This window comes from Oncorhynchus tshawytscha, linkage group LG20, assembly GCF_018296145.1.
Source record: "Oncorhynchus tshawytscha isolate Ot180627B linkage group LG20, Otsh_v2.0, whole genome shotgun sequence".
NCBI classification, from domain to species: domain Eukaryota; kingdom Metazoa; phylum Chordata; class Actinopteri; order Salmoniformes; family Salmonidae; genus Oncorhynchus; species Oncorhynchus tshawytscha.
The window spans coordinates 28,086,107-28,109,128 of record NC_056448.1 but is presented as its reverse complement, the minus strand read 5'-3'; the positions used below and the strand labels follow the sequence as shown (position 1 = coordinate 28,109,128).

The 23,022-nt window shown below is 43.1% G+C and overlaps 2 protein-coding genes and 1 long non-coding RNA gene across 3 annotated transcripts; 1 reads left to right on the top strand and 2 right to left on the bottom strand.

Moving 5' to 3' along the window:
* Positions 1-3,282: 3,282 nt before the first annotated feature.
* Positions 3,283-8,092, bottom strand: LOC112219809 (proteinase-activated receptor 2-like). Its single transcript, XM_024381319.2, has 2 exons — positions 7,877-8,092; positions 3,283-5,309 (listed from the first exon to the last, which is right to left on the bottom strand). Exons 1-2 carry the CDS (start codon positions 7,950-7,952, stop codon positions 4,234-4,236), a joined length of 1,152 nt encoding a protein of 383 aa, XP_024237087.1. The 5' UTR covers positions 7,953-8,092; the 3' UTR covers positions 3,283-4,233.
* Positions 8,093-9,073: 981 nt separating this feature from the next.
* Positions 9,074-13,113, bottom strand: LOC112220293 (proteinase-activated receptor 1). The gene is made up of 3 exons (XM_024382063.2): positions 12,889-13,113; positions 11,398-12,291; positions 9,074-11,256 (listed from the first exon to the last, which is right to left on the bottom strand). The coding sequence occupies exons 1-3, from the start codon at positions 12,947-12,949 to the stop codon at positions 10,835-10,837; spliced, it is 1,377 nt and encodes a 458-aa protein (XP_024237831.1). The 5' UTR covers positions 12,950-13,113; the 3' UTR covers positions 9,074-10,834.
* Positions 13,114-13,665: 552 nt separating this feature from the next.
* Positions 13,666-16,809, top strand: LOC112220294. Its single transcript, XR_002948852.2, has 2 exons — positions 13,666-13,763; positions 15,717-16,809. It is a non-coding gene; the product is annotated as an uncharacterized LOC112220294 (long non-coding RNA).
* Positions 16,810-23,022: the final 6,213 nt, after the last annotated feature.

The window sequence follows — 23,022 nt, the reverse complement described above, 5'->3', positions numbered from 1 at the left end:
GACTTTAAACCTGCTTCAATAAACCAACTTCAACGGAAATATATTTAAGATAAAGATTTAAGATGTAGTAGAAAGAAAAGAAAATGATCCATTACAGTTTCTTTTTCTCTTACCCTAAATGTATCTTCTTGGCAGTCGGGTGCAGGTCAGAAACAGCTTTGGTCCATGTCAATCAGACCAGCAGCTTCTTGCATGGTCTGAAACAAGGGAAATGTACAATATACATACACAGTGTACAAAATAGTAGGAACATCTGCTCTTTCCATGTCATAGACTTACCAGGTGAATATAGGTGACAGCTACAGTATGATCCCTTACTGATGTCACCTGTTAAATCCACTTAAATCAGTGTAGATGAAGGGGAGGAGACATGTTAAAGTAGGATTTTTAAGCCTTGAGACAATTGAGACATGGATTGTGTATGTGTGCCATTCAGAGGGTGAATGGGCAAGACAAAGGATGAGAGTGCCTTTGAACGGGGTATAGTAGTACGTGCCAAGCACAGCGGTTTGTGTGTCAAGAACTGCAACGCTGCTGGGTTTTTCACACTCAACAGTTTCCCGTGTGTATCAATAATGGTCCACCACCCAAAGGACAACCAGCCAACTTGGCACAACTATGGGAAGAATTGACGTCAAACTGGGCAGGCATCCCTGTGGAATGCTTTTGACACCTTCTAGTCCTTGCCACAACAAATTGAGGCTGTTCTAAGGGCAAAAGGGGGTGCAACTCAATATTAGGAAGGTGTTCCTAATGTTTCATAGACTCAGTGTATGTCCATTTTTCATATTTAGAGTTGGGCATAGCTAACCTAGACTTAGGAGTACCATGGTCACTGGCTATGGATGAATGTCTGGGAACGCCCCCTGGAAACTTGTCATAATCAGATCATATTGCCTGAGTGGGCCTCTCTCTCTCACCCATATTACATGGTTTCGAGTGTCTGTTAATTTCCACACACCTCTGGGTAATAAGGTTTGGGAGTGAGTAAGCTAATAGGAAAAATGCCAATGTATGAAACACCATATTTATATGCTGCTTACAAATCTGTACTCCTTCACGAATAACATCTGCTAAATGTATGCAACCAATAAAATTAGATTTTTGATTTGATAAGCATAAAAGTAGTTCCCCTTGGCTTTCACAACCTCTCGAGTCTGAACAGGGAAGGAAGGTATGCTTGTGGCTGAGAATGCTACTTTACACAGCTCTAATCTGCTTGGTCTTCTCCAAGGATAACCCAGACAAATCTTATAGGATAGAGAAAACCTATTTCTAAATAAATCCGAGCTATGCCAATCTAGTATTGGTTCTCTTTGCCATTTTAGTTAAGGCTGCAACATCTCTCAGGGTGTAGGTGAAAGTTCTCCTATACATTCAAGATAATGATCAGAATTTCCTCTTTTCTACTTGGTAGTTGTTTATGTAAACTCATGTCACAACAGAAAGGGAACCATTGCTAAATGCCACTCGGCTGACAAAGCCAAGGCCATATCATTTTTGTTTTATGTATTTCTATTGAAAAATAAAACATTACACACAATATGTAATATGTACAATATTTACATTTTATTTATCAGATTAGCTTCACGAGCATATGCATAGGTGATAGAAATATCATACATTCATGGTTTACAATGCTTAGTGAAATCTACACATCCCTTTAACAGCATCAAAAGGTTCTGCCTTAAAATTCTAAAAAGGGATTACATTCTATTTTTTTCCTACCGATTTACACAACCTGCTCCACATTTTCAAAGTGAAAGACAACGTAAAAACATTTATTATGAAGATGTCTTGATTGTGCAGGTCTTCACAATTACAGCTGAAAATTATTTTAAATACGATTCTACCAACCCCTCGTATTTTCAAGTAATGTGGTGGCAACATCATATTATGGGTATGCTTGTGACCGGCAGATACTGGGGAGTCTGTCAAGATCAAAAGAAAAAGAAAGGAGAAATGCCCAGGTAAATACAGTGCATTCGGAAAGTATTTAGACCCCTTCCCTTTTTCTAAAATTGATTAAATATTTTTTTTAATCCTCAATCTACACACAATACCCCATAATGACAAAGCAAAAACAGTTTTGTAGAAATGTTTTCCAATTTATATATTTAAAAAAAAAAGACATTTTGCTATGAGACTTAAAATTGAGCTCAGGTATATTCTGTTTCCACTGATCATCCTTGATGTTTCTACAACCTGTTTGGAGTCCACCTGTGGTAAATTCAATTGATTGGACATGATTTGGAAAGTTACACACCTGTCTATATAAAAAAAGTGACAGTACATGTCAGAGCAAAAACCAAGCCATGAGGTCAAAGGAATTGTCCATAGAGCTCCGAGACAGGATTGTGTCGAGGCACAGAAATGGGGAAGGGTACCAAAAAAAAGTCTGCAGCATTGAAGGTCCCCAAGAACACAGTGGCCTCAATCATTCTTAAATGGAAAAAGTTTGGAACCAACAAGACTTCTTACTAGAGCTGGTTGCCCGTCCAAACTGAGCAGTCGGTGGAGAAGGGCCTTGGTCAGGGAGGTGATCAAGAACCCGATGGTCACTGACAGAGCTCCAGAGTTCCTCTGTGGAGATGGGAGAACCTTCTAGAAGGACAACCATCTCTGCAGCACTCTACCAATCAGGCCTTTATGGTAGAGTGGGCAGACGGAAGTCACTCCTCAGTAAAAGGCACATGATAGCACGCTTGGAGTTTGCCAAAAGGTACTTAAAGAACTCACAGACCAAGAGAAACAAGATTCTCTGGTCTGATTAAACCAATATTAAACTCTTTGGCCTCAATGCAAAGCCTCACGTCTGGAGGAAAACTGGCACCATCCCTATGGTGAAGCATGGTGGTGGCAGCATCATGCTGTGGGAGACTAGTCGGTATCGAGGGTAAGATGAACGGAGCAAAGTACAGAGAGATCCTTGATGAAAACCTGCTCCAGACCACTCAGGACCTCAGAGACTGGGGCGATGGTTCACCTTCCAACAGGACAACGACCCTAAGCACACAGCCAAAACAATGTGGGAGTGGCTTCAGGACAAGTCTCTGAATGTCCTTGAATGGCCCAGCCAGAGCCCGGACCTGAACCCGATTGAGCATCTCTGGAGAGACCTGAAAATAGCTGTGCAGTGACGCTCCCCATCCAACCTGACAGAGGTTGAGAGGATCTGCAGAGAAGAATGGGAGAAACGCCCCAAATACAGATGTGCCAAGCTTGTAGCGTCATACCCAAGAAGATTAACAAAGTACTGAGCAAAAATGTCTAAATGGGGTATTGTGGGGTATTGTGTGTAGATTGACGAGGGGGAAAAACGATTGAATCAATTTTAGAATAAGGCTGTAACATAACAAAATGTGGAAATAGTCAAGGGGGACAATTACAGAAATTTGAATAACGAGACACACCAGAATGGCATTCCAAGAGGTGTTGAGTGTTTCAGAGGGGTCCAGTTTCCAGCCTGACTTAAATCTGCTTGAAAATCAAAGACTATGTTTGCCTTCATCAATGATTCCCAACCAACTGCACTGAGTTTGAGCAATTTTGACAAAAACAATGGATATAATGTTACGCTAAGAGTAGGTAGAATGTTATTCAAAATGACTATCATCTGTAATTGCTGCCAAAGGTGCTTCCACTAAGTGTTAACTATGGGGTGTGAATACAAACAAGACATCTTTGTTTATTTTTTTCAAACATTTTCTATACTTTTTCTTTCACTTTGAAAATGTCAAGCAGGTGGTGTAGAAAATGGCATAACTGTGCAAGGGGTGTGTAGACTTTCACTAGGTACTGTATGTGAATGGCTCACTTAAAGAAGAAGAGTCAGTGCAGGGCACTGAGAACTCAGTTGAAAGTTTTGGAGAGCTCCGCGCTGGACCAAACTTAATGGACATCTGATTGTCTAAACGTGGAGGATGGATCAGTAACACGGAATAAAAACTATTTGCCTCATCACTCTTACTAATTTTGCCCTCTATATAAAACCAACAAAATCTCCATGTAAATATCATGTATGAGGGAAGAGAAGCCAATGTAACACTAGCACATAATATGAAGTAGTCTGGGGTTGCAACTCAGTTTAAAATGGCGCCATGTCCATTAATAATGATGAAACAAGTCAGGTGAAAGCAACATGGCAGATGGTCACCAGCTCTTCCTCTTTCACCTGTCCAGTACTTTAAAAACATCAGTACAGCCAACTTCCATCTCCACATGACAACCCCCTTAACAGGAGCAGCTCTGTGTGTTCCCTGAGTCTGACGTGTAGGTGCTTTTTTTCTTGGAGTACTTAAGAGCGCTGAACGAGACCCTCATCCTCGCCACTGTCCTCTCACTTCGGCACCTCAGCGTGTTCTTCACGTGCTCCCTGAACTCCTCTGAGATGAAGTAGTAGATGAATGGATCCACACAGCTGTTGAGGGCGGCCAGACACAGGGTGGTGATGTAGAAGCCGTAGCCATCGTTCACTACTCCGGCCAGCAGGAGGGAGTAGTGCACCAGCAGCATGATGTTACTGGGGGTGAAACAGACCAGGAACATGACCAGCACAGTAATGATGAGCACCACAGCCTTGCGCCGATTCTTGGAGATGCTGTTGTCCGTCATTGAGTTCCTCAGGGACTTGAGCATCAGAATGTAGGCCACCACGCACACCACAGTGGGAACTACAAATCCAAGGGTTCCCATGGTCAGGAAGTAGCCGACGGCCATGCTAATCTGGCTGGGCCGGATGACGTCGTGGCAGGTGGTGATGTTGAGGTTGGTCACCTTGACTGTCTGGTCATAGAGGTAGAGAGGGGTGGTCAGCAGCCAGACCCCCACCCAGACTGCGACCGAGACACCGATGGCTACATGGTTGTTCCTACAATCTTGGGAGAGGGGGTAAACAATGGCCCAGTAGCGCTGGACACTGATACAGGTGATGAAGAGGATGGAGCAGTACATGTTCCCATAGAAGAAGCCCACCAGGACTTTACACAGCCTCTCTCCATAGATCCAGTCGTTACCGTTGAAGTGGTAGGCGATCTTCAGAGGCGTCCAGATGACAAAGAGCAGGTCAGACAGAGCCAGGTTGGCCATGTAGATGGCGGCAGGGTGCTTCTTCTTGGTCCTGAACAGGAAGACCCAGATGGCCATGGTGTTGGTGGGCAGCCCCACAGCAAACACCACTATGTAGACGATGGGGAGGAACACCGTGGTCAGATGACTTTCCAGAACCATGAGGCCCGTAAGGGAGACCCCTACCCCCTCCATTGTCTCGTTCCCTGAGAATCCTCGGTCGTCAACGGCAGCATTACGCTCTGAGAAAGAGGCGAGAAACAAGGGGATTATAAACAGGGCTGTTTAAGGACTTAAAACAATGAGGTTAGAATATAAGCCATTTGAATACAATAGACATTTGTGACTTATTTACTTCGCTGTCAGGTAGATGCCTCAATTATTACTTTTTTATTGTACTTATGTAAACTATATCAAAAGTAAACATTTATTTGAAATCAACTAATAAGACGCCAGAGGGGTAAACAAAAAGTAGGAACAAGGAGAATAAGGATAAGCTTAAAATGGGCAATGTCTACTTAACTCAACAACCAAAAACACATACTGTATTTAAGTGTAGCTTTCTTTATGAACCAGAAAAAGTTATTTCTGGTCATCAAAGTTAGCTGGCTAACTCATTGATCCTGCTTTGTAGTATACCCCTTGTAGTATACCCCTTAGTGGTAATTTTCAGTTTAAAAAATAGTGTATATGATGGTGTTCCTTCATGTGGGCATTCCTCCATCTGAGTTTTTCAGGGGGCAAATTACAGTCAACCGGTGTCCTAGCTAGCTACCGGTGTCACTCCCAGTCTGCCAGCTAGCTAGCACAGTGTCATTCGCTCCCGCCTGCCGAACATCTACCCTCGCTGGTGTTAACAGAACTGCAGGAAAGCAGTGACCGACAGGCAGGGGCAATTGCCAGCTAACTATCTATCCCACCTGCTGTGTACCAGAGTCTAGCTAACAAGCTAGCACCCAGTGTCCTAAAAACCTGCTGAACACCTACAACACTGACCCTCGCCGTCATTAACAGAACTGCAGGAAAACAATGACTGACAGGCGGGGGCAAAGTACACAGTCTACCGGTGTGCTAGCTAGCCATCTCTCCCGCATGCTGTGTAACAAGTACTAGCTTGCTAACTAGCACCCAGGTTCCTAAACACCTGCTCTCACCCTTGTTAACAGAACTGCTGGAAAACAGTGACTGACAGGCTGGGGCAGAGGACAGTATCTACAATTGTCCTAGCTAACTATAAACTGTTGTTGCCTCCGCCTCTTTTTCTGTGGGGTTTATTGGCCGTTGGCATCCAACGATATGGTGCATTACTGCTACCTACTGTACTGGAGCAACCCTGCTGTTGCTGTGTACCAGAGTCCTAGCTTTAAAAAAAATGGACCAGTAGAAGTACCCCATATATAAAAAGTTATGGACACCCCTTAAAATTTGTGGATTCGGACATTTCAGCCACACCAGTTGCTGACAGGTGTATAAAAATCGATCACACAGCCATGCAATCTCCATATACAAACATTGGCAGCAGAAAGGCCTTACTGCAGAGCTCAGTGACTCTCAACATGGTACTGTCATAGGATGCCACCTTTCCAACAAGTCAATTTGTCAAATTTCTGGCCTGTTAGAGCTGCACCGGTCAACTCTATGTGCTGTTATTGTGAAGTGGAAACATCTAGGACCAACAACGGCTCATCCACGAAGTGGTAGGCCACACAAGCTCACAGAATGGGGCTGCCGAGTGCTGAAGCGCGTAGCGCAAAAATCATCCGTCCTCGGTTACAACACTCACTACCGAATTCCAAACTGCCTCTGGAAGCAACGTTACCACAAGAACTGTTCGTTGGGAGCTTCATGAAGTGGGTTTCCATGGCCGAGCAGCCGAACACCTAAGATCACGATGCACAATGCCAAGCGTCGGCTGGAGTGGCATAAAGCTCGCCAACATTGGACGGGAGCAGTGGAAACGCGTTCTCTGGTGTGATGAATCACGCTTCACCATCTGGCAGTCCGAAAGACGAATCTGGATTTGGCAGATGCCTGGAGAACGCTACCCTCCCCCATGCATAGTGCCAACTGTAATGTTTGGTGGAGGAGGAATAATGTCTGGGACTGTTATTCATGGTTCGGGCTAGGCCCCTTGGGTCCAGTGAAGAGAAATCGTAACGCTACAGCATTCAATGACATTCTAGACCATTCTATGCTTCCAACATTCAACAGTTTGTGGAAGGCCCTTTCCTGTTTTGTCGAGATCGGTGTGGAAGAACTTGACTGCCCCGCACGCAGAGCCCTGACCTCAACCCCATCGAACACCTTTGGGTTGAATTTGGGACGCTGACTGCGAGCCAGGCCTAATCGCCCAACATCAGTGCTCGACCTCACTGATGCTCGTGGTTGAATGGAAGCAAATCCCCAGAGCAATGTTCCAACATCGAGTAGAAAGCCTTCCCAGATGAGTTCAGGGGAACCAAATCCATATTAATGCCATGATTTTGGAATAACATAAAAAAAAAAAAATGCAAGGTGATTTGTAGATAAGTCAGTAAGCAGTCGCCTGCACTGTCGCAGCAATGTTGAACAAGCCCACTGGCATGTGGGATGATGACATCACTCATTGATGCTTTGAGGTTTGTAACCACACCGATATTGGAAATATCATCACATTTTGTGGTATTTCACAAACTCTGCATTCAAAGCAATCAGATAGAGGGAATCCGACACAATAAATTGTCCAAATCAATAAACAATATCCTAACGTGTATCTGAACGGTGGAAAAAAACAAATAACGAGAAATAGAGGGGGAAAGCCTTCTCTTACCATTTTTCTGAGACAGACAGAGATCGACGCAGGTAAATAAAAATATAAGTTTTAACCAATGTGACTGAAAACCCATGTTAACTTCCACAAAACTTTCCAATATTGATCTATCTGCGATGTATGAAGAGTGTTGAATGCTGATACACGCGTTTGTGTATTCCTTTTGTCTGTACGACGTTGAAGTAAACGGAAGAGGTAGGGTACCACACCCCTTCCTTACATAACAGGTGAGAAGAAAAAACCTGCGTAATGTTATAAGACACGTGACCATGCACACCTGTGTCGTTCAGGCTGACTGCCTGAGCAGATGTAGTATGTCCAGATGTTGCCCTCAGACACTGATCTAAGGTCAGTTTTATATTTTTCCACCTAGGCTTGAAGTTGAGGAAGGTATAAACTAATCCTAGAGCTGTGCCTTCACTACCAACTGCATTTAAACGGATGTTTAAATGTGCCTCCTTTACAAGCATAGGGTTAGGGTAAGGAAATGTATAGCTCAGCACTGTGGTAGAGTAGGCCTAACAGCATGTGTAGTAGGTAGGCTAGTTAATAGTGGGATAGCATTTCAGTGGAAAAGAGGAGTGCATCAAGAATATTTCCTCACAGTTAAAGAATATGATTCCCTGTCTGCTGATGTCTCCTGCCCTCTTCTCTGTCGTTATGTTCCCAGTTGCAACACAGAGCAAAGGTTTATGAGACTAACGAGAAAGTGGTGTGTCTTGCATCAGGTCCAGTGTACTCAGGGCAGGCTCAGTGGAAGTTACAACAGTTTGATCTTTTTGTTTGAGTTAGTCACTAGCATCTCTGTTTGGTCCATAAAACAGAGCAGATGGCTATTTGCTTGAGGACTCTTGGGTGCTTTTCTCTTTCTTTGTACAGGTGAAACGGAGGAATGGAATGGAGAGGAATGGTGGTGATGGGAAGAAAGGACAGGAAGTAACAATGTTATCTGACCTATTGTCTTCAAATCATAATGGAAATGAATTATCTAAATTAAAAGGTTTAATGTGGAATTAATTTGGTCAACTACCTTAAATTACGAGACAAAATTGGTGAGTCACTGCCAGTGTGTGTGCATAAACATGTATTACTCAATATTTCAGCTATTCACAACGCCTCTGTGTCCATTATTTATAGTCCTTCAATTAATTTTAAAGAAATTAAACCACAAACAAAATATACATCATCACACACAAAAAAAATCAGATAGCTTTATTTGAAACATTTACCATTGTTTTTTGTAATGTTCTGTAACAGTATGGCACAAATACCTTCTTTAAGACCATTTAATATTTTTGTTCATTTAATGTTATCCTCCAGACCAAATATAAATTCCACTGAATGTACTAAATAGATATGTAGCGCCACCTGCTGTACGTAATGCAACATGCAGGACTGTGACAAAGTGCTGTAAATGTACTTGCCTTGATGTATAATTCACACCAATAGGGGGTATCACAGCACTTCTTACTCTCAAATTAGTACCGCAATACGTTATATTTCTATCGTTGCGTGCGCAAGTGTCTGTACGCAGCATAGTACCTGCTCTGACGCGTTTTGCTCGACTTGTCTGGGTATTTGAGTAGTCAAGCAGCTCTTCCAATTCTGAATGCATAGATTATACATTCACACAAATGGAATATTTAGTAATAATGAGTGTGAGCTAAAGTTATTTGAGTGATAATATACACACAGTGGTCAGTTTATTAAGGTACACCACCTCGGCTTCGCTCCTACGCCTGTATCACTGGGTGTATTGATACACCATTCAATGTCTGCTTTTATTATGTTTACCCATCTACCAATCGGTGCCCTTCTTTTTCAAGGTATTGAAAAACCTCCCTGGTCTTTGTGGTTGAATCTGTGTTTGAAATTCACTGCTTGACTGAGGGACCTCACAGATTAGGTACATCCATCTTGTACCAGGTCGGACCCCTCTATGAGGTACTCATTCAAAATTCATGTTAAACACTGGCATTGCACACAGTGAGTCCATGCAACTTGTAATGTGACATGTTAAGCACATTTTTAGGCTTGCCATAACAAAATAATTGAATACTTATTGAATTAAAAATGAAAAGATGAAATGTCTTGAGTCATTTGTAAGTTTCTAAAAACATTGCAGCAGACGACCATACTGGGCTGTGGTGTAATGGTGTGGGGAATGTTTTCCTGGCACACGTTAGGTCCCTTTATACAAATTGTGCAACCTTTCTATGCCCCAAAGATTTCAGGCTGTTCTGGAGGCTTAGGGGGGTCCGACCTGGTACAAGAATGGGTGTATCTAATAAACTGCATGGTATTTCTATACAACATTGACAACATAGTGCATAGGCTATACATTTCACAATGCTGAGTAAATATCTCTATGGCCAGCAGGCATAGCAGTGACCTCACTCAGCTTGCGTTGAAAGCATTTCCTTGTATTGTTCAGTGAGCATTTAAGAAATGGTCAAATACAGGATTGAATAAAGACTCCTTTGTTATTCCCTTATCGCAGACCATCAAACTTAAAATAAATTGTTTTGGGGAATTTAAACCTGCTTCAAGATTAAAAATTGTATTATCCATTACATTTTCACAAAACTTACATTTTCCTTTTCTCTTACCCTAAATACATATTCTTGGTACTGTAGTGGTGTACAGGTCAGAAACAACTTCGGTCCATGGCAATCATGACAGCAGCTTCTTGCACTGTCTGAAACAACGTGTATATCTCTTCTTCATATTTACAGTTGGGTATAGCTAACCCAGACCTATGGAGGAATGTCTGACTGAATTCATCATACAAGCCAAATCCAATTTTTCTCCTCAGAAATAGCCTAGCTTTGGTCCATGTCTATCTGTCAGACCAGAAGCATCTTGCACTGTCCGAAACAGTGGAAATACAGCATATACTAAATATATATTTTTATTTTTTGTCAGTGAAAAAGAAACAGCTCTCTGTGTCTCCATCCATCAGACCAGGAGTTTCTTGTACTGGCTGCTGAGGCTGGCCTGGAAGGTATCCACCTTAGTAATCCTAGTGCTGGTCCTCGTGCTTATTCTGGTCCTGGTGCTGGTCCTGGAGGAACCAGAGGACGAGGCCAGACTCTTCCTTCCCTCAGTGACCGCCTGGCATCCCAGCGCCCCCTCCAGCTGCCTCTGGCACTGGGACGAGCCAAAATAGTAGACCAGGGGGTCCAGGCAGCAGCTGATGCTCCCCAAACATAGTGACACGAGGTAGGCCACGTGGGTAGCGTCCGGCTCCCCACCCACCTGCCCAGCGATCTGGAGGTAGTGAGCGAGGAGAATGGAGTTGGTGGGTGTGAAACAGACCACGAACACCACAAGCACGGTAACCGCCATCACCACAGCCCGCGCCTTCTGCCTTGAACGGCCTAGATCAGATCAAATTACAATGGAAAATATTATTATCCTCTAATGAGGTGTATTTTTTAAACAGACCTGCTGCATCAAGATTAAGAAACAGATTAGCCAAATTAAGTACATTATGTCTGGTTTCCCTGGTTTGTATTTACCTACAACACCGCACGGAGCCTTGTTGAGCACCTGCACCACCCGGGAGTAACAGGTCACCATTATGAACAGCGGCAGGAAGTAGAGGGTGCAGGAGAGTGTAGGAAAGAAGAAGACGTATTGCTCCTCTAACAGCTCCAGGTCCTGGATGTCATGGCAGGTGGTGATATCCAGTGGATTGTAGTAGACTGTCTGCTGTGAGAGGACAAGAGGCAGCGAGCCACCCACAGCCAGGATCCACATGGCGCTACAGGCCAAGGCTGCGTTGCGGGGGCTCCTCCAGGACAGGGAGTTGATGGGGTAGGCAACTGCCAGCAGGCGGTCCACGCTGACACAGGTCATGAGGAGGATGGAGCAGTACATGTTGCAGTAGAAGGCCGCTGTGACCAGGCGGCACAACCCCTCGCCGAAGCCCCAGTCATTGCCATTGTAGTGGTAGACAATCTTGAAGGGCAGCAGCAGGGCGAACAGCAGGTCGGCGGCTGCCAGGTTCAGCATGTAGATCACTGCTGGCTTCATGGGCCGGATCCGTTGGGCAAAGGTCACCATGGCAACAATGTTAAGAGGCACGCTGATGAGGAAGATGAAGGTGTAAAGCGTTGGGATGAAGATGGTAGAGAGGTGGCCTGTGAGGAAGTTGTTGGCCATAACAGAGATGGTGTAAGACCAGACTTCTGTCGCATTCCTGGCAGAGCCCAGTTCCAATGGTCTCAGTCTGGACCCATTTATAAACCCAACTCTCTCTCCCGGTCCGGACACATTGTTTAGTCTAACTCCAGTCCCATTACTGTCTATGTCTGGGTAGTAGTCCAGTAGGTCTAGATCTATTGGCTCGTCTGTGACCACGGGCCCTTCTGTGACTAACCTCCTGGCAAAGGTCCTCACGATGGAGCTGCCTGTGGAAAAAAACAATACAGAGACGCAAGTCAGTCACACATGGGAATAGGTGTGTAGTAGCACTGCAGTCTACATTATAATAGTCATAGAGCTCAGTGTTATGGAGGACCTGAAACAGACTGTTTGAAGTTCCTATAGGATCCCTTTGAAAATGGGATGACTATAATGTGTGTCCTGAAAATGAGAGGTGCTACATGGGTATTGGAACAACTTTCTTTAAAATCTACTTTTCGTTGTTGATAAAATGCTGGTTCTGTCAATAAATTGGTGTTCAACAAGACCACTTTTAAAATCCTATCTTAATACATTTCAACCTGTTTTCTTGCATCATAAAAAGGAGAGTTATTTCAGACAAGAAAAGTAAAGGATAAAATGTATACTTTGGAATATGTAACTGTCTGTAAATGTTTCATGAATACTACACATAATACTTTATGTTGCTACGGTTATAAGTCACCGTGCCACACCGACCCGCTTATATCATAGAATGAAACTTTTCCAAATAATAGTCTATGGCTATAATTCAGGTAGGGCCTAAACGTGTAGGCTACACATTCGTTGTATGTAATATCACGGATCAGGCGAATTCTACTCACCGTTAAAAACGCCTGAAACCGCATGCACGCCTGCCAGGAATAGAACGGCTTTGAAAAACATTCTCGCAGAACTGTAATGAAGTCCAATAAAGATGAACAGATTTACTAATGTAGCCTAAAGCGTTTATTCTAGATCTGAACACGTATTATTATCAACCTGTATGTATGTTTGGTCTCCTTCTCTGATGCTGCATAGAGAACTAACTGTCGCTTTCAGACAGTTTACGCCTCCCCAGTCCACCCGTGACGCAGAATATGGAAATTGTCCAGCGTGGCGCGCGTTCCTATCTTCTGATGTCATCACTTGAGTCAATGACTGGACTAACTTTCACATGGGTCGACAGTTAACGTTTAATGGAATTACTGAATGGAGATCAATGCTGTTTTCTTGTTAGCACAACTGTTAAGTAGAAGATGTAACTTTTTTTTTACACTTGCGGTTCCAGTTATTGCCTACTTTTTATTTGTATTATTATCATTAAAATGAATGTTCGATATGAACACAGACAGGTACAGTACACCTATACTCCTAGTTTCTGACAAGAGGAGATAATCATCTTTTTCAACAATTTCATTAAACTATAACGCTTTTGAGATCATATGAATATTGAAGAATGCTGTTTGTCAGTTTGATATGTTTTGTTTAGTGAGGTTGTGCTTGCTGATGATTATATAAAGATGTATTTCTTCAATTTTGTGCAGATCTGACATTGATAATGGTCAGCATCAGGAATGTCCAGGAAATGGCCAATTGTGATGTTCAAGAGCGAAGGGGGGTATAAGAATGGACAGGAAGTAATTTGGCGAGGAATTACTTTCTGTAAAAGCAGACGACTAATGGCCTCAAGACAACAGTTGCAGCTGAGTCTCCTATGGTACTGCAGAGCACATTTATAACAATTATTAAATCAGTGGTCCAAAGCTGTGGGACAACACATTATTGTACTTGATAATGTAATTTATAAGCCGCTATAATTTATACAAATCAAAATGTCTGGGTTTAGTGTGATTCTTGTAAGAGCCAATTTATGCTTCATCCGAAAATGTTGTGGGAGGCGCCATTGAGTTCCATAGCGCATCACCGTGCGCCTCAAATTTTGTAACAATACGGAGGGCTCTGTATACTGTAGCTCTGCATTGACATGAAGTCCTGTATAATCAGAAACTCACTTCCTTGAAAACTTCCTTCACAACAATTCTACGCTGCTCCGCAAAGCGCAAGAAGTATGAATGCCCTGACTTCTGCAGAGGACGTAAATGCTGCACAGACAATGCAGACAGCAGATTGACCATGTAGCCCTTTAAGAGGAATGCATTTGATGTTGACCTCGCTCAAGCATTTGAAAACCCCTCTGTTTCCTGTCTATTTCCAGAGGCTGGTTTTCCTTGGGAAAGTAAACTGACCTTGCTGTTTAGAACTAGCCCCATCCCAATGTTCTGTCTGCCTGTCAAGGTTCAGAACAAAGTATTCAGTTTAAAGAATCCTCCAACAATCATGATGAACACTGTTTCTAGATTATTAAATTAGTGTAAAACTAAGTTTGGATTTTCTTCAATCACCTTCTGTGATTAATGCTTAGAGTTTTTCCCAATTGTTTACACACTAAAATTGGAACTTGAAACGCAAATCACAGAAACCTGAAACTCATGTACCAAATCCCTAAACCAAATCTGCAAAATTGCAAGCACAATTCCTGCTTTACACTCAGTTCTCAATTTGCAATTGCGCTGACAAGGTAAAAATCTGTCATTCTTGCCCTGAACAAGGCAGTTAACCCACTCTTTCCTGGTAGGCTGTCATTGTAAATAAGAATTGGTTCTTAATTAACAGACTTGCCTAGTTAAATAAAATAATATGCAAAAGTTCTCTACATTAGGCACAAATTTAAAATATATTTAGTCCCTTTGGAAAGCAACGCCAATCACAATGCCAAACTCTATGTATCAATTGGCAACACCCACTCCTCACAGGTGTAAACACTAGTTGCTGAATTGTTCACTTAGAAATCAGAGCTTTAGCACTTTAAACGGCCACAGATTAGCGGATCAGAAGGTGAAGAAGTTAGAGGACGAGGATGAGGAAGGACAGTTGTCTCAGATGAGATCAGGGCCACATTGGTTGACCATGTGCTCAACCAGGGATTGAGTATGAGGGAGACTGGGCAGAGAGTTCAGCCCAACCTGAGCCGCTACATGGTTGCATCTATCATCTGTACATTCAGAAATGACAACCAGTAAGTTACTACCTACCATCTACACTATGCTCTTTATGTTTGTATCCTGCAGTCTGACATATCAGTAGGCCTATGTTACTCAGTGATTGTTGGCCAATGTTATAGTAATGTCATTTCATATTGAAAGAAAATAGATTATTTTAGCTTACTGTATCCGAATCATATCATATTTGTGGATCTTCTGCCATGCTGTGAGACGGCCAGGCCATGGTGGAAGACACCAGCTGTTCACACCAGAACAGGAGACCGCTATTGTAAACATGGTGGTGGCAAACAATACCATTAGACTACGAGAAATCCAGAACCACATAATTGCAGACAACACAATAATCAATAACATTCACCAGGTGGGCTTGTCTACATTAGACTGTGTATTACAGAGCAACCGAATCTGGATGAAACAAGTCTACAGGGTGCCATTTGAGCGAAACTCATTGTTAAAGAACAGCGCTATGAATATTTTGCAAGTACTATACTTTGAATTTACTATCATATCAGCACTGTATAGACCCATTACAGTACTGTAATCCAGTGTATTGTGCCTCACCATATTGACTGCTCTAGGTATGTCACATATTGTCTTGTCTGTTTCAGAGAGTCTTGGAGCTGGATGCCGTTGCAATTCAGCACGTTTATATTTACATTGATGAGGCTGGCTTCAACCTAGCCAAAAGAAGGGGACGCAACATTCATAATGGCCAATAATGTTCCTGGACAGTGTTGAGGGAATATCACCATGTGCGCAGCCGTTAGCCAGCAAGGTGTCCTCCATCACCATGCCAACCTTGGTCCCTACAACAACCCCCCCCTTCTCATCACATTCCTGGACACACTACATGGCATCCTCATTTCAGCGGAGCAGAGGGGTGGACCAGAGCAGCCCAGGTATGTTGTCATCTGAGACAACGTGAGTTTCCACCGGGCTGTTCTGGTCCGCAACTGGTTCATTGACCACCCACAATTTATTGTTCTATACCTCCCACCATATTCCCCATTCCTAAAGCCAACTGAAGAGTTTTTCGGCATGGCGACGGAAGGTGCATGACCTCCATCCCCTCGCACGCATGCCTCTTTTCCAGGCAATAGAGGATGCATGTGGTGAAGTTCCTGGGGGGCTTTCAGCGGCTGGATCCGTCACTCCAGAAGATTCTTTCCCCGCTGTTTAGCCAGGGAGAACATTGGCTTGTGATGTAGATGAGGTGCTGTGGCTAGACCAAAATAGGAGGCAGGATGCAGCCTAATGCATTTTTTCCTTACATTTTGCATGTATTTTTGTCTTTAGAGTTTTGAAAGAAACAGCCAGTCCTTTTTGTTGTACAGAAAACCCTTTATTTTACTGAATGCTTTTCCTGGATTTCTGCTGTTGAGTATGGAAAGTGTTACATACAAAACACAAGTATTCAAAAATACTGCATTTTAATGACAATGTTTTTGTTACTGTATTGCATTTATGTATATTTTAGTAGGTATACATTACTGAACAATCTTTTACAAAACAGGCTACAGTGTAACACTGAAAATGCAAAAGGCATAAACCTACTGATGGGATATTCACAGTAGTGTTTTGAGCACATAAGTGTGTTGGTTAGTAGACAGATCTATTCATATGACGCATGTGTGTCATTTTGATGCAAAAAACATTTTGGAAAGAGAAAAACGGTTTTGAATGCAGTGTTTGCTTTTGCTAGAGCTTTGTAGAGTTTTGCATTTTTTGGTTGTGTTTTGTGAAACTGGGCCAAAGATTCAGCAAACGTGTAAACAATTGTGGAAAACTGTTGCTAAGAAGCTAATCTGACTGCCCTGCAGCACACCTTGCACTGGATATGACCTAAGTCTCCTCATAGGTCAACAGACGCCTCTACTCTCTCCATGGGTCAGACTCCACTCTATCCAGCCCATCTGATCCAGTCTGACAGAAGACTTCATTGATTATATCAGAGTGAATCAGCGACTAAGTTACTTGAGTGGTTTAGTGACACTTATTTTTCCGCTGGTTAGTGGTTAACCTGTTGTTTGGAGAAGTCTAATTGGCTCTGGTAGAGTGTGATAAGGCTCTACTCCGAATATTCCCACTACTAGCGTACCACTTAGTTAGGATGGAGCAGTGCATTGGTATGCTAGTGCATTGGTATGCTAGTGCATTGGTATGCTAGTGCATTGGTATGCTAGTGCATTGGAATGCTAGTGCATTGGAATGTAGACCTTGATTGCGAAGTACAACAACTCTCTCTTGCCTTCCTCATTATTTTTCTCAGGAAAGTTGTGTAACAGTCCGACCATGAAGGCTTGGGTCCACTGAAGTGTCTGGGGACAATCCTTCATCTGGACCTTACTATGCTGTTAATACAAAGAGGCCTGAATTCCTCTGACTGTGACAAAGTCAAGTTCATGGTCATCATTATGGTCATCTGTGGCATACCATTCCCACACAAAGCAGTACAATAATAAAGTACTGTATGCAATGAAGTAACTGTCCTACTGTGGGATTATCAATGGTTTTCCATTACACATTCAGCTGTTTACTGTGAGATGTTAGTTTACACTAATATTTTCACACTTATCTTGTATCTCTCTCTTGAAGAATTAGGGTTTGTTTCTCAGCCAAGGGAGTGGGCTCACTCACAATTTTGCCTAAGAACACAGCCTTGAATAAAGAATGGTACCAACACATCCTCCGAGAGCAACTTCTCCCAACCATCCAGGAACAGTTTGGTGACGAACAATGCCTTTTCCAGCATGATGGAGCACCTTGCCATAAAGCAAAAGTGATATGTAAGTGGCTCAGGGAGCAAAACATCGATATTTTGGGTCCAAGGCCAGGAAACTCCCCAGACCTTAATCCCATTGAGAATTTGTGGTCAATCCTCAAGAGACAGATGGACAAACAAAAACCCACAAATTCTGAAAAACTCCAAGCATTGATTATGGGCTGCCATCAGTCAGAAAAAAAAAAAGAAGGGTCAACTCTGCCAATATTGACTCTTTGCATCAACTTCATGTAATTGTCAATAAAAGCGTTTGACACTTATGAAATGCTTATAATTATACTTCAGTATTCCATAGTAACACCTGACAAAAAATATCTAAAGACACTGAGGCAGCAGACTTTGTGAAAATTAATATTTGTGTCATTCTCAAAACTTTTGGCCACGACTGTACATTCATCTTTGTGGATGAAGCTGGATTCAACTTGGCAAAAACACGCTGCAGGGGAAGAAATGTGATTGGACAGAGAGCAACCGTGGATGTCCCAGGCCAGAGAGGAGTGAACATCAAAGTGTACAGCTCTGTCCAATAATGGTTTGCTGTTACACAAACCACTCATTGGCCCCTACAATCCAGAGCGGCTCATTTATTTTTTGGATGACCTGCATAATTGACTTGTGCAAGCAGAGGAGAGAGGGGCAAGAAACTCCCCTATCTTCGTTGTTGTGTGGGATTGTGTGGCATTCCACCACTCTGTTGCGGTCAGACTGGTTTGTGTGCACATCCCAGGATGTCAGTTGTTGTGTCTTTGGCATCATTAAACTGAAGATTAATTTTTATCAAATGACTCTCTGTAGTTATTGTTACGCGATAAACTTAATCATGTAACTGTAATTAACTAGGAAGTCGGGGAACCAAGGAAAATATTCAGATTACAAAGTTATAATTTTCCTAATATAACTTTTCAGATATTTTCATAACTGATCAATAGTCCTCTGATTAATGAATTGTTCTTTACCTCACGTTAGTCTCATTCCAAACGTCATAAATTGTTGGTTATCTGCACGAGTGGGGGAGTGGGGGTCAGCTGAGAAGTCACTACAGAGTTGATAATTATAATTGAGAGCAACATGGTCTGCTGAGAAATTCTCAAGGTGGGGGTTTTATTTGGAATTGCAGAAAAGGGCCTGTCCCAGGATGCCCGACCATAACTGTGCTCATGGGCGGTCCTCTGATTTAGTTAAACTCCAAAGGGAATTGGAGTTTCCTTCATTAAACAGTCCAAAATCACATTATACAATTTCAAACAGTATCATCCTCACTCATTCATCTTATACAACAATTAGATGTAAGCCTCATATCTGAGGCTACTATATAAAATTGTACCAAACGGATTCTTCACAAATCTTTTATTCCTTCTCCTGAACTTAAATCTTTTTCGGACCTCAGGTTCTGTGAGGTGGAAGAAATTCCTTTGTTCTCTATGAAAATTCACTCTGTCTCTATACTGTGGCCATGAGGAGATAACCTCCTCCAGGAATTTACGACCTCTCTCTGACCACAGCAGCCTGGGTGTAGGAGACAGGTAGAGGGGGATGGGGCTTGCTGTAACCCAAAGAGGGCAATGTCATGACACAGTACTATTCCTGCCTCCATACATCCCCTTCCTAAACCCCATAGAGGAGTTTTTCACTGCATGGTGGAAGGTTTATGACCACCATCCACATGACCAGATGTCCTTACTGGATGCCATGAATGCGCGGTGTGGAGACACTTCTCCTGAAGACTGCCAGGGTGTGGAGACACTTCTCCTGAAGACTGCCAGGGTGTGGAGACACTTCTCCTGAAGACTGCCAGGGTGTGGAGACACTTCTACTGAAGACTGCCAGGGTGTGGAGACACTTCTACTGAAGACTGCCAGGGTGTGGAGACACTTCTACTGAAGACTGCCAGGGTGTGGGGACACTTCTCCTGAAGACTGCCAGGGTGTGGAGACACTTCTACTGAAGACTGCCAGGGTGTGGAGACACTTCTCCTGAAGACTGCCAGGGTGTGGAGACACTTCTCCTGAAGACTGCCAGGGTGTGGAGACACTTCTACTGAAGACTGCCAGGGTGTGGAGACACTTCTCCTGAAGACTGCCAGGGTGTGGAGACACTTCTCCTGAAGACTGCCAGGGTGTGGAGACACTTCTCCTGAAGACTGCCAGGGTGTTGAGACACTTCTCCTGAAGACTGCCAGGGTGTGGAGACACTTCTCCTGAAGACTGCCAGGGTTGGATTAGACATTCCAGAAGATACTTTCCAAGATGCATCACCAGAGAAGACATAAGATATGATGTTTATGAGAACTTGTGGCCAAATACAGGAGAGAGGGAGAACTAGAACCCTCACAGTACTGTACAGTATGAGTGATTATACTTTAATGTTGTTGATGGGTTTTTTTTGTAATTATTATTGCATCCCTGGAATTTCAGGAATTTGCTTTTGGTTTCAACTTTTTATTTTTCACAAGTAAATTACTATATGCAAAGATATATAATAAATAAAGGCTACTGAAGCAAATTGCTGCATTTTTTATTAATTCTTGTTACATATACTTTAGTACAGTCAATAAAGTGAGGTGTTATTCTTATTCTATACTGATTTTTGTGAAAAATCTTTCGAACTTTAAAGAGAAGTTCAGCATTTATGTAATGCTTCCTGTTGTTAGTGTGTTTTAGGTCAGTGTGTTATGAGTGACAACGTATGCTTTCTGAGTGAGAATTGTTGCCTGTGTTATGCTCGAACAAGCTTATTTTGAAGCATGCATCAAGTGTTTTGGTGGTTTGAGTGAGTTTTGGAGGTGAGAATAACTGTTTGGCCAAGATGCATGTTGGTAATGCAAACTGTGTGAAGAGTTTTGAAAAAATGGCTTCAGTATTGACTGATGCTTGTAAGCAATTGAAAAAAACTAATAGCTTCCTGTGTGGAGAGGAATTCACAGAAACACTGAACCATCTCTGTCAACCTCATTCTATAACCCACTGGGCACAGATGTCAATTCAATGTCTATCCCATGTTGGTTCAATGTAATTTCATTTCAACGTAATTTCAAAACACTCACACTGTAAAGTCCATGGAGAACAAGAACACCTCCTCCCAGCTGCCCACTGCACTGAGGCTAGGTAACAAGGTCACCACTGATAAATCCATGATAATTGAACATTTCAATAAGCATTTCTCAACGGCTGGCCATGCCTTCCTCCTGGCTACTCCAACCTCGGCCAACAGCTCCGCCCCCCCCCTCGCAGCTACTCGCCAAAGCCTCCCCAGCATCTCCTTCACCCAAATCCAGATAGCAGATGTTCTGAAAGAGCCGCAAAACCTGGACCCATACAAACCCTATTACCAGCCTGTTCAACCTCTCTTTTGTATCGTCCAAGATCCCTAAAAATTGGAAAGCCCCTGCGGTCATCCCCCTCTTCAAATGGGGTGACACCCTAGACCCAAACTGTTACAGACCTATATCCATCCTGCCCTGCCTATCTAAAGTCTTCGAAAGCCAAGTTAATAAACAGATCACTGACCATTTAGAATCCCACCGTACCTTCTCCGCTGTGCAATCCGGCTTCCGAGCCGGTCACGGGTGCACCTCAGCCACGCTCAAGGTACTAAACGATATCATAACCGCCATCAATAAAAGACAGTACTGTGCAGCCATCTTCATCGACCTGGCCAAGGCTTTCGACTCTGTCAATCACCGTATTCTTATCGGCAGACTCAATAGCCTTGGTTTTTCTAATGACTGCCTCGCCTGGTTCACCAACTTCTTTGCAGACAGAGTTCAGTGTGTCAAATCAGAGGGCATGTTGTTCGGACCTCTGGCAGTTTCTGGGGGTACCACAGGGTTCAATTCTCGGGCCGACTCTTTTCGCTGTATAAATCAATGATGTCGCTCTTGCTGCGGGCGATTCCCTGATCCACCTCTACGCAGACGACACCATTCTGTACAATTCTGGCCCTTCCTTGGACACTGTGCTAACTAACCTCCAAATGAGCTTCAATGCCATACAACACTCCTTCCGTGGCCTTCAACTGCTCTTAAACGCTAGTAAAACCAAATGCATGCTTTTCAATCGTTCATCACCACCCTGGACAGTTCCGACCTAGAATATGTGGACAACTATAAATACCTAGGTGTCTGGCTAGACTGTAAACTCTCCTTCCAGACTCATATTAAACATCTCCAATCAAAAAATCAAATCTAGAATCGGCTTTCTATTTCGCAACAAAGCCTCCTTCACTCACGCCGCCAAACTTACCCTAGTAAAACTGACTATTCTACCGATCCTCGATTTCGGCGATGTCATCTACAAAATAGCTTCCAACACTCTACTCAGCAAACTAGATGCAGTCGATCACAGTGCCATCCTTTTTGTTACCAAATCACCTTATACCACCCACCACTGTGACCTGTATGCCCTAGTCGGCTGGCCCTCGCTACATATTCGTAGCCAGACCCACTGGCTCCAGGTCATCTACAAGTCTATGCTAGGTAAAGCTCCGCCTCATCTCAGTTCACTGGTCACGGTAACAACACCCACCCGTAACACACGTTCCAGCAGGTATATCTCACTGATCATCCCCAAAGCCAACACCTCATTTGGCCGCCTTTCCTTCCAGTTCTCTGCTGCCAGTGACTGGAACGAATTGCAAAAATCGCTGAAGTTGGAGACTTTTATTTCCCTCACCTCAACTGTCTGAGCAGCTAACCAATCGCTGCAGCTGTACATAGTCCATCTGTAAATAGCCCACCTAATCTATCTACCTCATCCCCATACTGTTATTTACTTTTCTGCTCTTTTGCACACCAGTAACTCTACTTGCACATCATCATCTGCTCATTTATCACTCCAATGTTAATCTGTTAAATTTTAACTATTCGCTCCTATGGCCTATTTATTGCCTACCTCCTCATGCCTTTTGCACACACTGTATATAGACTTTCTTTTTTCTACTGTGTCATTGATTTGATTATTGTGTTATTGGCTTGTTTATCGTTTACTCAATGTGTATCTCTGTGTTGTTGTCTGTGTCACTCTGCTTTGCTTTATCTTGGCCAGGTCGCAGTTGCAAATGAGAACTTGTTCTCAACTAGCCTACCTGGTTAAATAAAGGTGAAATAAATAAAATAAATGAAAAAAGTCAGACAG

Excerpts from the sequence above, each read along its gene's own strand:
- LOC112219809 (XM_024381319.2), bottom strand. The coding sequence starts at position 7,952 with ATGGGTTTTCAGTCACATTGGTTAAAACTTATATTTTTATTTACCTGC. Across the intron at positions 5,310-7,876 it reads CTGTCTGTCTCAGAAAAATG|AGCGTAATGCTGCCGTTGAC; the intron begins GTAAGAGAAGGC and ends CCTCTTTCTCAG.
- LOC112220293 (XM_024382063.2), bottom strand. The coding sequence starts at position 12,949 with ATGTTTTTCAAAGCCGTTCTATTCCTGGCAGGCGTGCATGCGGTTTCA. Across the intron at positions 12,292-12,888 it reads GGTTTCAGGCGTTTTTAACG|GCAGCTCCATCGTGAGGACC; the intron begins GTGAGTAGAATT and ends TTTTTTCCACAG. Across the intron at positions 11,257-11,397 it reads GGCTCCGTGCGGTGTTGTAG|GCCGTTCAAGGCAGAAGGCG; the intron begins GTAAATACAAAC and ends GATCTGATCTAG.